Source organism: Typopeltis vanoorti, chromosome 20, assembly GCF_054136105.1.
Source record: "Typopeltis vanoorti isolate ZY-2024b chromosome 20, IOZ_Tvanoo_1.0, whole genome shotgun sequence".
Classification (NCBI taxonomy): Eukaryota; Metazoa; Arthropoda; class Arachnida; order Uropygi; family Thelyphonidae; genus Typopeltis; species Typopeltis vanoorti.
The window spans coordinates 4,643,087-4,657,580 of NC_143568.1; the positions used below are offsets into that span (position 1 = coordinate 4,643,087).

The window sequence follows — 14,494 nt, forward strand, 5'->3', positions numbered from 1 at the left end:
GCAGTAATCTGCTTGACATCCTTCTCAAAAATTTGGAATCACAAAACTTTTCATGCTCACACTGTAAGTACTAACTCAAAATCTCAAACAAGAACTTCTCAACATCCAACATATTATGCAACTGAATGGCTTCTCAAAACAGACTTTGCAATGTGATTTTGATTAACCCTCCCCATCCAGCTATTCTGAAATAGTACAAGGAATCTCTGTTCCTTATATTTTTGGCATTTCCAAACCAATTTCAAAAATCTTCAAGAAAAAACTTAGTGCCTACATTTTTTCCATTCCACAAACCCTCTTCTTGGTTTCCTTCTTCTAAAGATAAATGATCTCCAAGTTCTCTGGATGGTGTCTACTAAGTTCCTTTTGATTATCACCTTTAATATTTTAGATAAACTGGATATTAAGCTGAGAAATCTGGCCTCAACATGAAATTCACGCCAACAACAGAATCTTTTAGTCTAAAATATGCTTACTCCATCACTGCCACTTTAAGTTTGAATATTTATTTAAGAAGAGAGAGCACTGAATTCCTCCATCATCCTTACCTGAATCAATGATTGCCTCTCCTTATAAAAAATCTGGAAAAGCCTCATTCTTATCAGACATCAATATATATATATATATATATATATATATATATATATATATATATATATATATATATATCAATTGTCTGCATGGTTAGCCTAGTGGCTATGTGCTTCTCAATCATATGCTTGTGGAAGGAGTGTCCTAGGTTTGATTCCCATTGACGAATTGAGGCGCGCTAGGATCTTCCTCAATGATAGGCAAGTTAGCCAGTCTTGAGTGTGGACAGAGGGTTCCCCCCAGCTTATCTGGGACTTTTCATTCCGCTAGCAGGCAAACCGGCCCCATGAACACACACATGGATTACAGTCATGAATATAGCTCTTAGGGGATGCGGCAAAGGAGTAGCGAACCGCCAGTAATCCCTCATTAGGAGGGGACTTAACCCGTCCTAGGACAGACGAGAAGGATAGATATATCAATTACTACAGCTCACACATCACATTGTTCCCTTTTATCCATCATGTGTCTTGTGCTGTTTTTAAATAATCCATTGTTAAGGTTCTACCTTGTGCTTACTAGCTTTCCTTCCACTGATGATGACCTGTCAATTTCAGGTTGAAATATTTGGCAATTAAAGTTTATGACTTTAATCATTGTCTATGTGTAATCTAGTAGTTGGCTCTTTAGATGATTCAAGGATGTCAATTGAGTTTTTAGATGATTCAAAGGTGTGATTTGATTAAACTTCATTGCTAAGGATTAGGATATGTACTTGACATGTATCCTAAAGGAGGCTCCTCTTAGCAAAGCTTGCTTGTTTGGTAATTAGTTTTTTAGATGGTATGACTTTAGATTTATTTATTCTTCATATTTAGTTTAATTTAGTTCTGTGTAGTCTCAATAATTTCCTCTGATACTAGTACAGGAAATTATCCTAGCCTTTATTTTCATTCTTTCAGATGTTATTAAGAGACATGCACTAGTGCACGATCTCGTATACATGACTACTAGTGTAGACATGCACGATCCCTAGCATGACCTCCAGGAAGTTAAAACGCATTGGCGGGGACTACAGAAAAAAAAATCTAGCTCTCATCCACTACTTTCTGCATTTATTTACAACATTCCATGAATTTCCTATCCCTACCTTCCATAAAATTAAAAATCTTATCTACTGGTATCCTATATGATCCTTTCAGAAAGTTGTAAGTCTCAATCCTATCACCCCCTTATTTCTCCTGTTTACTAATATCTGCAGTCCACAAACTCTCAATTTGTCTTTGTAATCTGCATTCCACAATCCCAATATCATCTTTCATGCTCTCTCTCTCTCTCTTTCTCTCCATTGTATTAGCATCACTACAGAAATCAGAGGACCAGACCTGCTCACAGTAGTTTAAGGGAGGTCATGTCAAGGCTTTGTAAAGAGGCAAAATGGCTTCCTTATCCTTACATGTCAAGGTTCGTGTCAACATTGCAGTTATCCTCCGAGTTGTATTTGCACTCTTTGCTATATGTCCTTTGAACTTTATCTTCCTCTCTACTAAAACTCCAAGATCCCTAGCATGATCAATTTCTTCTAGCATAATCTCACAATACAATATAACATTGGTTATCTCATCATACCAAGTGCATAACTTTACATTTACTGACATTGAATTGATAGTTTATTTTCACATGGCCACAATTCCAGCAAGTACTCATATTCTGCAAGTACTGCATCAGCTGCATTCTACGTTACCTTGCTTATCTTTGCATCATCTACAAATAGCTGTATGTCACCTGTCAGATCCTACCCAATGTCATTAATGTAAACATTGAATAACAGTGGACCAAGAACTGATCCCTGTGGTGCACTAATGGTCACCTTAAATCTTGCAGACTCACATACTTCCATATACTCACTTTTTAATATCTATCATTCACTCTCTCCACCATAAGAGGCAGATGGATTTGTTACTAGTAATCCAATTCATCCATAATCTATTATCCAGTTCCATATTCTCCAATTTATGCAACAGCCTTCCATGCTATATCCTCTCAAAAGTCTTAGAAAAGTTCAAAAGTATCATGTTGTTTCCATTCCCCTCGTCTATCTCAATGGTAATGTTATTATAAAATGCAAACAAGTTGCTCAAACATGACCTTCTATTAGTAAACCCATGCTGTTCATTGCAAAATATAGATACTTGTCAACTCATTTTTGTATGCAAGTTTTTACCAACTTTTCAACACAACTCTAGAGATATTGATAGGTCAGTAGTTAGACACATCAGTCTTTGTCCGACTCCTGTGGAATCTTCCTTATCTGAGACTAATTGTATAGCTTGGTCGAAGGAATAGCCAGTTCAGCTAAACACTTATTTAGCATCAGTGCTGATATCCCATCCGTCCCTATTGCTGAATTCTTATTCAGTTTGTATATCAAGTGTAGTACCTCCTCATATACCCAGTTGATAGGTTTTAGCAAAATGGGAATCTATTAATTGAACAATCTCTTCTTCATCTGTCCTCTCCCTATTGGCATTCATTACAGTTCTTCTTTCATACTCATTCTTTCTTTTATCTAGAGCATAACAATGGAATTCTTTTGGGTTGTGTTTAGCTTTCAGAGCCAGTTTCTTTTCATATGCAGTCTTGGTGTTCCATATTATAGTTGTAACTCTTCTGCCTTGCTCCTTATAATTTTCATAACTACATTATCCTTATGATTACAGTATTCCTTCTGCATCATCTTTTTCATAAGAATCTCATGCTTAATATGATTGCATATTCGTTCCATTCCTGTCCTATTTATTCTTTGAACCATGGGGATACATTTTTGCTGTTTCATCATTTAACACATTCACTGCCATGCTCCTCGGGTATAGTTTGTTACCGCACGCCAAGCACTTTCACTTCGACAAGGTCAGTACAAGTTATCTCGTAGCTGGCTTATCAGGCAGAATTTTGTTTCATACGCCAACTACAAGTAATCTCGTATCACCCCATCTATGTCTTACATGTGCTGATGACTGTGTAACTTGAGTTCAGAGTCAGTGACATTCAGCATTCAGTGCAGTAAGGTTTATTGCGTCTAGTCTTACAATTATTTAAAATTATCTAAATAAAAACCTTCAATTACACTTCAATAGCCAGTAAAAGAAAGCTTACTGATGAAGAATTAGAAGCTTACGCTAATATGAGTAATGATGAATGGAATGAATTGTTTGGTTCAGATTCCGCAGATGATTATAATCCTACAGACGACTAACGATGACTCAGATGATGATATATTGTATATATATGTATATTAAAATGTTGAAAAAACTTAAAAAAATTGTTTTATTTGCATTAATAAATGCAGTTTATGCAACAATACCTCTTATAATATATTATACTTTTGGCTGAAATTATTTTCCTTCTACCAAGTCCCCAGGCATGCTCTCCACTTTATTTACAAACCAAGGGTCCAAATTAACGTGCTTATACGAGTATATTCGTAGTTGGCTTGTGAGGCTCATATACACTACGAGTATACTCATAGTTGGCAGCGAATGTGTTAAGTAAGTTTTAAACGCCTTCATGCACTGATATCCGCCCCATCTACCAACCAATACCACTGAACAGAACCAGGTACTCCTCTGCTGGTCATAATTTCCAGCTTTTTAGTTCAACATGTAACCTTTATTGAATGGAACATCCATAAACTTAGCCACTTCCAAGTCCATACAGTATGATCATTATTACCATCTGGATGCAGTATAGTCACACCTTTTGCTGAAATCCCCTCTAACACTGTAAGCAGATCTAACCATTTTTGATCCTAAGTTCCTTTTGCCACATATTACTTGAGGAAGTTTTCTCCAGCAGCTCATTCTTCTCATGAGATTTCACTGCTAGCCAATCAGTGTTTGGATAATAATGATAACTAATAATTAAGGAATTGACAGCGTACACTAGAAATATAAATTAAAAACAACTTTAATAAATACTTTCCAATATTTCGGCAACGTCACGTTGCCATCTTCTTGGGAACTTAAAATAAAGAACAGGTGCACGCAAGTGCTACATAACAGCAAATGAGACAATGCGAGGAAGCTATCACAGTAATACACCGCAGCAAGTTCAAATATGAAAGACTATTCATGGAATCTGCCCCAGCCCTTAGGAACATGCCAAACCTCAACAAATTTTGGTGCATAAGACTGCCCCAAATTTGGGAAACATATATCAGAAGAACTTCAGCCCAAAGGCCAATAATTACCAATGTAGCCCGCCAGGGGAACACCATCGGGGCTTTAGGAAAATGGTAGCTTCCTCGCTTAGTTTCTCATTTGCTGTTATGTAGCACTTGCATGCACCTGTTTTTATTTTAAGTTCCCAAGAAGATGGCAACGTGACGTTGCCGAAATATCGGAAAGTATTTATTAAAGTTGTTTTTAATTTATATTTCTAGTGTATGCTGTCAATTCCTTAATTATTAGTTATCATGTTTAACCAGCATATAACCTTTCAACAAATGTTTGTATAATTAGCCACCATGATAAGGGCTTGACAAATTTACCACAGAAAATATTTAAAAAACATTTAAAAAACATGTAAGTCAATAGGGGTTACATTAAGTGATTACAGGTGTGTGTTGTTGTTTGGAGTACATTTGCTTTATATGAGAACTATTCCAAGAATGACTCGATAAATAATAATAAGAGAAAGAAGAATAAAAACAACATTGATTTTTTTTTTCAGAAAATATAATTTGGTACATTATATTTTTTATTAACTAATATTAATTTTTGTTACTAGAATGATCCTTTATATTATGCATATTTTTCTCTGTAAATGATAGTTAAAAAAAAAGAAAGCTAAAAAAGATATTAAGGTTAAAAAATGATTTTGTTCAGAAAGATATTTTTTATTTAATAAAGATATTCTATTTTGTTCAGTCTGCAGCTACTCGCCACCTGGCAAGTAGCTACAGACTGGACAAAATTCTATTATGTATTTATTTGATCTTGTTAGACTTGACCTCACACCAGATGTGAGGCAGTGAGTTTGAAGCCATCACAAAGATGGCTTAAAACTAACTGCCACATAGAAAATGTTACTTGTACTGCAGTTATATAGCAGTGTTGTTTTCAGATGAATCCTGATTTGTTCTTTTATGCAGGATGTTAGAGAAGATAATATGTGGAATTCTCATGTCTGATTTCAATGATTTTACATAATCATTGCAGGAGGACTATTAATGTCTATATATGATGTCATTTGGCCTTATTTAAACGTATTCATCCGTTCCCACTTTCAACTTGAACCATTCTTTCCCAATAATGTAAATAATTTCAAAATTAATAATGTATATATTTGGAGTACCTATGTGTTTGAATTGGATTTAAACAGTATTGATGCAAACACAGATTGATAAGAAAATAACTACAGTAAAACCCCTTTTTTACACTTTTCAGGGGACTGATGGAAAAAAGTGTAAATAGCAGGAAATATAAAAAAAAAAAAACATTTTAAAAAAAGGCTAAAAGATGACTTTCTGCTAGTATGTGAGTCTATATACTCGATCGATTACAAAATTTCATAACTGAAAATAAATGAATTTAGAATTACCTACATTTATCTATTTAAAAAAATCTTTAATTGTTGATTTTTTTTTTTTTTTTTTTTTTTTTTTTTTTTTTTTTTTTTTTTTTTGACATAGCGTCAAATTGGTTTGCATTGAGTTCAATGCTTGACCTGTCTTCTACTATCGTGTTCAAAGTGGACACGGAGAGTCCAAGATCTTTTGCTAAATGCAAACGTGCTCCGGCATGCCAATCTACATGTCGCAGAATTGCCATCTTTTCTTCTACCGAAATACATTTTCTTTTTTTTTCTCCATGTTACTAACATGGATAATCCACCACCGTAACTTGAAAGCAACTTTCACATGCTAAATTACATAGCTGAAATTCTGCAATATCAATTCGTACTGTGATTGAAAAATTGCAGTATCGCTCATCACTACATTACTGCTTCAAGAACGTGCAAGTCATTGTGATGGCGGAAACGAAACTTGCAGCTGAAAGCAATGCCATCTGGAAACAGAAATGTGCATATTTCCGCAGAAATCGATTCGAAAATTGCTATTACCACCTGAGAAAAAAATGCAAATCATGGGAAATAATGTCCACATCAAGTTGTTAATGGCGGGAAAACAATATATCGTAAGAATAGGCCTTACGATGGGACCAACGGAAAATGACGTATATGGCAGGAAAGCATAAATTGCGGGAATGTAAAAATGGGGTTTTACTGTATTTATTAACTTAAAAGCTAATTTTACTTAAATATAAAGAGCCAATAGGCTTCATTTCGGCGATATAAACATTATTTAAATTAAGGGGATATTAAATCCCACATTGTTTTAAAACCGAATAAGAAACTCAAAGATTGGAATCAGAGAGTTTCATGCCGAATATAGTAAACTATAAAAGTATCGGCGATTACTAGTGTGAGCTAATGCAAGTGATCCTAGTACGTAGCACAATACTGGGCAACTCGTAGCAAAGGTGGTAAAGTTCTGATCGCTATTCTTGGTATTTTCCATAATGTAAAAACACATTTCCTAGGAAATGTATGCTGTTATTACATTATGGTGGGAGGTCACTACCCAGACCGGTTTCAGCCTTTTTTGAGGCTTCATCAGTGAGTAGCTAGACCAAATAGATACCAGAGGGTATAGTGAAAAGAACTTATATACTCTGCTATACAAGTTGTCAAAAAAGGTGCAACCATTAAGTTACTTAAATATAACAGCATACATTTCCTAGAAAATGTGTTTTTACATTATGGAAAATACCAAGAATAGCGATCAGAACTTTACCACCTTTGCTGCGAGTTGCCCGAGATTGTACTACGTACTAGGACTACTTGCATTAGCTCATACTAGTAATCGCCGATACTTTTATAGTTTACTATATTCGGCATGAAACTCTCTGATTCCAATCTTTGAGTTTCTTATTCGGTTTTAAAACAATGTGGGATTTAATATCCCCTTAATTTAAATAATGTTTATATCGCCGAAATGAAGCCTATTGGCTCTTTATATTTAAGTAACTTAATGGTTGCACCTTTTTGACAACTCGTATAGCAGAGTATATAAGTTTAAAAAAAAATTTTAAAAAATAGTCCAAAATTTTGAAAAAAAAAATATAGTAGTCCAAATAGTAGTCCTTGAAAGTTTTGAAAAAAATAAAAATAAATAATACATAAATAAAATTAAAATAAATATTAATTTGGTCTTAGGATGACTGTTTCCCAAATCTTTGGTAGATTTATACAGCCATACTTGTTAAGATTTGGAGTATGTTTTAAGGCTTCTGTTGATTCCAGGAACAACCTCTCTGACTTGTAGAAGCTTCTGTGCAGTACTTTTGTTTTTTTCCAATTGATCCTGTGTGCAAGGGTATCCAAAGCATGGTCTACCAGACTCGACTTGCCATAGCAAAAGTGCTGGATATATATTTTGTGTTCACTGAGGCAGATGTCCACATTTCTTCCTGTCTGTCCATAGTAGGCTCAATGACAAGAACAGGGCACTTTATAGTCTCCTGGATATGATAAAGGAGTGAATCTGTCCTTAGGTGAACAGATGAGAGTTGCAAATTTCACATAAGGTTTAAATACGGTGCGCAGTTGGTGTTTGTTAAGCACCCTAGATATCTTTTCAGATGTGCCCTTAATGTATGGGATGGTGATAGTTTTGTTGTAGTCTTCTGTGGTAGATAGTGGGGATTTCTGGGTAGCATTTAGTATTTTATCTATCTTATGGGGATTATAGCCATTGGTTAGAAGGTGTGGTGCAGGTGAGAAAGTTCAGCAGTGAGAGCAATGTCATTGGAACAGATTGCTCTAGCTCTATGGGTTAGTGTTTTTAAGATACCATATTGTTGAGAAAGGTGATGGTGTGATTATTTGTGTAAATATCTCCCTGTATGTGTGGGTTTTCTTATAAACTGAAAATGATAAGGAATCTTCTGGAAGACGTGTGATCGGTGTGTCCAGGAAAGGCTGGCAATCATTGGTTAGGCTACGCTATGTTAATGATGTGGCCAAATAGCAAACACATCATTAACATAGCGTAGCCAGAGACTAGGTTTGAGAGTGGCTGTGTTGATAGCTAGCTTTTCAGATGTTCTATGTAGAAATTGGTTAAGGGGGGAGAAAGGGGGGATCCCATAGCTGTCCCATCCAATTGTTTGTATATTTTTCCTTTCCACGTAAAATAACCTGCCTGTACTGTGAATTTAAATAGCTGAAATATATCGGGGGGGGGGGGGTTGAATTTAGTAAGTTAAGTGTTTCAGTCAATGGTACATTATGAATAATGAGGTGATATCAAAACTCATCATTAGGTCTAAACTATTTAAGGTGCGGGTTTCTAAAATACTTTTTAGATGGGTAGAATTTTTAACAAAAGAGGGAGAATTGTTTGTGCAAGTGGCTAGTAGTTTGGCTAAATGCTTTTTTTTCTTCTTTTTTTAACTTATATGGCACCGTATTAGGACTTTATTGTGTTGCACGCTGCAATTACTTATACTAGCCCCACTGTTACACTGAATTGTGGTTGTCTCGCATTAGTAACAAACTTTGTTTGTGTGCTCTGAAGATGCTGGATATAATACCAGTGAAATATTAGCTTTTAAGTTAATAAATAGTTATTTTCTTATCGATCTAATCTGTGTTCGCATCAATACTGTTTAAATCCAATTGAACATGTGTGTCAAACACGTAAGCCTATCCATGCGTTTACCTATGTGTTTGTGTCTATACAAGAACATGAACACAAACTGAACTACATCTCACCATGGTAGACTATAGTATTACTAATTTGGCTAACTGTTCACCCCAATTAGATCTGTAGTAAAAAATTAATATTATAATAAAATACTAAAATAAAGTATTTTAGTAGCAAATTCACTGAGATTCACTTTAATTAAGAAAGTTCTGGCTACACATTGCTAGTGAACATAAGATAATCACCTTAATTTGAAGATAAAAAGATTGAATAAATCCAACTGTGCATGTTTTCCATAATAGCTTGTTATGAAACTAATTGCATGATACATTTTTTTTTGTTTTTTAATTCTAAGTCACTAGTTGTCTGAAAGATATTGGTCACTATCAAGAAAGCAATGCATCATTTTTTTTCTCTTTTATTCAAAAATGCACATATATATATATATATATATATATATTCATTTTTCTAAATTAACTGACTTAAAACCCGAGAATTATAACACAATGACATTTATTTGAAAAAAACGCAACATGTTTCATCAAGAATGACTTCATCAGGCAATAAGACAATTCTTGACGAAACATGTTGCGTTTTTTTCAAATAAATGTCATTGTGTTATAATTCTCGGGTTTTAAGTCAGTTAATTTAGAAAAATGGACATATCCCAACCCCGAGTTAATAGTACTAATCATATATATATATATATATATATATATATATATATGTGTGTGTGTGTGTGTGTGTATATACTGTGTTCTAATGTGTCCAACCAAGTGTCTCAGTTGAATTGAAAAATTTTTGGATGGTTTCTTCACCACTGTAACTTTGAATTGTAAATATGATTTGATTCTTAATACAGGATTTGCTTTTATTCTTATTCTAATACTCAAACATATATATTGAATTCAGTTTGAAAAGATTTAAAATGCAGTATATACAAAAATGTGAATATATTTCATGTTGCTCCTTAAGTTAGATAGAGAAGTGTGACTAGTTATAAAATAGAATGGAGCTACCCTTAAAATACCAACAATAGGTTATGGATTAAAGTTTTATTAAATTATCATTAATTGAAATTTAAACATGTTATAAAGAGCACAAATTTGAACATACCTGCATAACTTGTTAGAGATGATTCCTACACAGAGTATAGAGTTTAAAATTGAGCCAAAAATTAGTATGAGATTTTCCAAATTTTTGTCATTCTCATCCACATAACAGAACATCTATTGGCAGTTTTGAGAATTAATTGTTATATATAATAAGAAATTATGTTAAGTTACATTTCCCTCACTGACGAATACCGATAAAAGTATATTTATATCATTAAAAATGAAGCATACCCACTCATAGTTTATCTGTTGAGTGAGCATGCATGTGTGCATTCACAGTGAATAAACAGTAACAGGTACATATATTTTCAGAACACGCACACACACACACACACACACACATAAAATTATAGATTATTATTATTATTACAGGCGACTCCAAGGAGTCCTTAGACTAATTGAGGGAGGCCCTGAACATCATGTCCATCACAACTATTCGACATTCACACAGTATCTATCATACTTTGCCTTGAACTCATTCACCGTCATAGCACCCACAACAGACTTTGTCAGCTTATTCCACTCATTCACTACTCCAAAAGTAAAAAACCCAGCTCTAACACCCTTACTAACCACACTATTGCCCAGCTTCCATGGATGTCCCCTAGTCCTCCCACCACCAGTCCTGTTCTCGAAAATATCCTCTGAATTAATCCTATAGAAACCCTTCAGCAATTTGAATGTCTCAATCATATCTCCCCTTTTCTGATTATCAATCAATTTCTGCACCCCACAAATCTTCAACCTGTTTTCATAAGGTTCATTCCATAGACCTGCTATCATTTTGATCACTCGCCTCTGGATTCTCTCAACCTCCTCCCCATCAAGAAGAAACATAGGTGACCAAATCTGGGCACAGTAGTCGAGATGGGATCTTATCAAGGCTCGATACAGAGGAAAAATAACTTGCTTATCTCTGCTCGTCAACGTATTCTTCAGCATCCAAGTGATTTGATGAGCTGATTTAGCCACTTTTGCAATGTGCCCCCTAAACTTCAACTCCCTATCCACCAACACTCCCAAGTCTCTGGCCTCATCAATCCCCTGGAGTACAGTTCCACCAATGTGATATACTGCTGCTAATCTTTTCACCCCAAAATGCATAACCTGACATTGTGCCACATTAAATTGACATTCATTCTCCTTAGCCCAGACCTCCAGCCTATCCAAATCATCCTGCATAATTTTGACATCTTCTGCATTCACTATTGCCTTACCCAACTTTGCATCATCAGCAAACAAATGAACTGTTCCTCTCAGATCCTTCCCTGTATCGTTAATGAACAAATTAAACAGTAGTGGTCCAAGAACAGACCCCTGTGGCACACCACTAGTCACAGGCTGTCTTTTGAACTCTACTCCTGAGTAAACTACTCTCTGGTATCTCTCCATCAACCACCCTCCTATCCATCTCACCATCGCTACATCCATTCCCATATGTTGCAGTTTACAGATTAGAATTCCATGTGGTATCCTGTCAAAGGTGATAGCCAGGTCCAGCAGTATCACTGTAAATCCATTACCCTTATCCAGTTCAGCCGTCACTGTGTTATAAATCCTGAGCAAGTTACTGAGGCATGATCTACCCTTCATAAAACCGTGCTATCCCCCATACAGTATCTCATTTTCATCAATCCATTCCTGTATTTTTCCCTTGACTACTTTCTCCAAGACCTTGACAAAGACTTCTGATATGCTGATCGATCGATAATTTGCAACAGTAGTCTTGGATCCTCCTTTATGCAGTGGAACTATTTTCCCCTCTTTCCACCCCTTCAAGACTAAACCAGACCCGAGACTCAGATTAAACAGTATGGTCAAGGGCATTGACAATTCTTTAGCCGCTTCATGTAAGACCCGTGCTGGTATACAGTCCAATCCCACAGATGTATTCACATTAAGGTTCTGTAATAGACTATTTACCTCCACTTCATTCACCACAATTCCCCTATAAACTAATGGTTCCTTCATTCCTTCAATGTCACCACCTGGATGATATACTCTTGCAAAGTGCTCACTCAGTAATTCTACTATATCGACTGATTCAGTGACCTCCCTACTATTAGCATTCCTTAAAATCATTCTGCTGTGTACAGTTTTTCTTTTACTTGCAACATATTGAGAAAACTGTTTGGGATTCTCTTTAGCTTGCATGACTAATTTCCTTTCATGATCCGCTTTTGCTTTTCTTACCACACTCGTTACCCTTCTGGCCTGCTCTTTATATCATCATGTGCCTGCAGGTCACCATTCTCCTTAAATTCCCTCCACAGTTGTTTATTTTTTTGCTACTCAAGTTTAATGGTGTTATTCATCCATTTAACCCCTACTTGATTTACTATTCAGACTCTAGATATACAGTCAGCCATAACCTCGTGCAAATGCTCCTTGACCACTTCCCATGCCTTATCACCATCCAGCCCTTGCAATTTTACATGCCATGGCACTGAACCAAGCAGTCTCCTAAGCTCATCATACTTGCCAGCACGGTAATTCCACATGTATCCTGTCTTAATCGAAAATTTCACACATTTAGCCACCTCCCAGGTCAAGACCCTATGATCACTCTCACCAATAGGTGGCAACATGGCCATATTCATTACAGTCAAATTCTCAGATGCTATTACTAGGTCAAGCACTCCCGAACCCCTAGTATTTTCCATTACATGCTGTCTCAGATAGTTATCCCTTAGTAATTGAATAAAATCTAGTTCCTTCCTCACATGTGTCCCCTCCTCCTTCCAATCAATGTTACCATAGTTGAAATCCACCATAATAATTACCCTCCTTCCACTCATTTCATCAATTTGTCTATGCATACTATCTCCACCATCTATTCCATCACCTGGTTATAGCAGCACCCAACTGTACATTTTGTTCTGTTAGTCTCAATCTCACACAAAATAGCCTCAAATGAGCTCTTTTCAGAAGAAGGGAATAGAAGTGGTATCCTGCAATACCACTTCTATTCTCCTTGGTTGCAGTTCATCAGCTATCATCAATAACACTCCTCCCCCCCATTTTATTCTCTCAATCCCTCCTGAACAGACTATACCCTACACATTGTAACCCACTAATTATATCATCTTCTGTCAGCCATGTTTGACTAATGCCAAACACCTGTTGCCAGGAAGAGCCAATCAAGGCCAAAAATTCCTCCTTCTAGTTCCTTTACTTCAAAAATTCCTACTCCTGGCATTTGTGTACATGAAATGAAGAGGTTCATTTGTCCCACCCCTATCTTGATGCGTTATACTAACTATCCGATTCTGATTTCTTGTCCTTCGTACTTAATAAATAATGACAGTATCCTCTGGATTGAATGAACTTGGTTTAGAATCCTATCAATCCTATAACGGCTTCTCATATAAGTTGTGTTAGCTAGTTTCATGCAGAAGCAGCATAGTTTATTCTTCAAGAAACTCAGGTTTTTCATCTTGCAAGAGAGACAAGTTAGTCTTTAGTGATTTTTGTCACTTCCATGAAAAGTTATAAAACTATAGTACGTTAGTTTAACAGGCAGGTTAAGGAATTTTATTTTTTATTTATTATTTTTTTGCTTGCAAATAACAGGCATAGCAATCTATATAGATAGGGGATTAAATGCCCTGTTAAGTCAAGTTATTTAGCTGTGAGGACAGTTAAGCATAATATGTTGAGGAGAAAATGAGATATTTAAAGATACACTGTACTGGGGAGAGTATTATATTATGTGTTTCTATTAATTTATTGATATCCTTTTTTGTAGTGCATAAAACTAAAATGTTAGCTTGATACCATGCTGATATTTTGTGTTATTATATTTATAGATAGTTTTAAACCCCCAGAGCGTCCTATTTCAAAACCTTTCCGCCTGTGTGTTGCTGATGTATTCAAAGGTATGGGTGCAGGAATTTGTGTATCGGGACGCATTGAAGCAGGATATGTTCAAAGTGGAGATAAAGTATTGGTGATGCCTGCTGCAGAACAGGCATTAATCAAAGGTTTGTACATCTACAATTATAAATATATTTAAAATTCTTTTCTCTCCCTCCTGTAAAAATACAGGGGTCATGCTGTGTTAATATAGATAATAGCA

General features: G+C 35.5%; 1 protein-coding gene across 1 annotated transcript in view; it reads left to right on the forward strand.

The window, feature by feature from the left end:
* Window positions 1–14,494, forward strand: part of HBS1 (translation elongation factor EF-1alpha (GTPase) HBS1) — a 400,441-nt gene that overhangs the window by 323,336 nt on the left and 62,611 nt on the right. Inside the window, exon 14 of the mRNA XM_090410159.1 lies at window positions 14,226–14,399. Coding sequence (XP_090266285.1) covers window positions 14,226–14,399 — 174 coding nt within the window. The remainder of the gene's footprint in view (window positions 1–14,225; window positions 14,400–14,494) is intronic.